Consider the following 1599-nt stretch of genomic DNA (forward strand, 5'->3'; position numbering starts at 1 on the left):
CCCGGACCATGACCCGTGTTCTGGGCGGTATGGTCTAAGCTCCTGCAAACCATGACCCGGACCATGACCCGTGTTCTGGGCGGTGATGGAGGTCACCACCACGTGTGAAGGTAACTGCGGGAGAAGTTGGTAAATGACAGAAACCTGCAGCAAAGAGCGAATTAACCAGAGCACGTCAATGATGCGTTCAGTGACCTTAGAGATGAAAACAAATGACGCGTTCAGTGAGCGATTTAAACAAATAGCATGGATGAGAGAAGTCCTTCCGGTTCTGAACAAATGTTCCGATGGCTTCGTTTGTCTCCCGTCACAAGAACCACTTCACGGTTTGAGACCGGAGGCCCAGTGCCGGACCCAGAATGATCCCACCAGAACCAGCAGATCCGGATCATCGCTAATCCCGGCCCAGTCGTGTTTACGAGCCATTGTTAAAGCGTCAAGTTGGCAGGAGCTGGCTCAGCTGACTACCCGGTGCGCGAGCGTGTGCCGCGCGTGCACTGCCATACCAAACCCCACCGAGCCAGCGGTTCGGCCCAGAATCACACAGAACCCGAACCGCTGGCCTGTCAGCCCACAAATCCTGCCCGAACCGGGTTTCCTGACTCGGCTGTCTGACAGAACAATGCCGGAGTCCGGACAAAGCACTGACCGGACCGAACCGGACCGGACCGGAGCGGACCGGACCGGAGCGGACGGTGTCAGTTCGGGGGCTAGCATCACTCTGAACTGGGTCAGACTCTTACCTGTTTATCCATCGGGAGAGAAAACGATGCAGCTGAGATTGTCTCCGTGCGCGTTTGATCCTGACAGCATCCCGCTAACCCGCTAACTGCAGGCCGAACCGGAACCCAGCTTCCGCCTAGATTTTCACAATAAAACTCACACTGGATTCAGTGAAAAACTCAAATTATTAAAAACCCAAATTATTTTAGTGTTTTCTAGTGTTTTTATAGAGATAAATAAATAAACAGCTGTGTGTTTACAAAAGTAAATTTAAATTTTAAATAACATTTTCAGGGGCAGCACAGTGGCGCATGGTAGAGCTGCTGCCTCTCAGCAAGAAGGCTGCCGGTTCAAACCCCGGTCCAGGAGTCTTCCTGGGTGGAGTTTGTATGTTCTCCCCGTGCATGCGTGGGTTTTCTCTGGGTACTCCAGTTTCCTCCAACAGACCAACAACATGCATGTTAGACTGACTGGTAACTCTAAATTGTCCCTAGGTGAGAGAGTGAATGGTTTTTTTGTCCCAATTGTCTCTATGTGTCCCTGTGATAGACTGGAGACCTGTCCAGGGTGTCCCCCACCTCCTTCACTGTGATTGCTGGACATGGGCACCAGTGACTCCAAGGACTCAAAAAGGAAGAAGCAAATAAAAATAATGAATGGTTTTTCACAACTGCATTTAATCAAAGTATAGAATTTTAAAAATAGAGTGTTTTGGTATTTTTTTATTTAAAAAAAAGTTTTTCTATATTTAACAACAAAAAAACGTTAAATTGTGTCATCTGTCAATCAAATGTTTTAGGCCTAAAACATTTGATTGTTGTACATGAAGACAGATTGTTTGGACTCGGATGACTGTGTGTCTTGTGTTAGCCCACT

The 1599-nt window shown here is 48.2% G+C and overlaps 1 protein-coding gene across 1 annotated transcript in view; it reads right to left on the bottom strand.

The window, feature by feature from the left end:
• The window catches only part of fam110b (family with sequence similarity 110 member B), an 88670-nt gene extending 87845 nt beyond the window's left edge, over window positions 1–825 (bottom strand). Inside the window, exon 1 of the mRNA XM_037682059.1 lies at window positions 744–825. Within this exon, the coding sequence (XP_037537987.1) occupies window positions 744–755 (12 nt within the window). The 5' untranslated portion in view covers window positions 756–825. The remainder of the gene's footprint in view (window positions 1–743) is intronic.
• Between the last annotated feature and the right edge of the window lie 774 nt (window positions 826–1599).

Source organism: Nematolebias whitei, chromosome 9 (genome assembly GCF_014905685.2).
Source record: "Nematolebias whitei isolate Nwh7 chromosome 9, NemWhi1, whole genome shotgun sequence".
Taxonomy (NCBI): domain Eukaryota; kingdom Metazoa; phylum Chordata; class Actinopteri; order Cyprinodontiformes; family Rivulidae; genus Nematolebias; species Nematolebias whitei.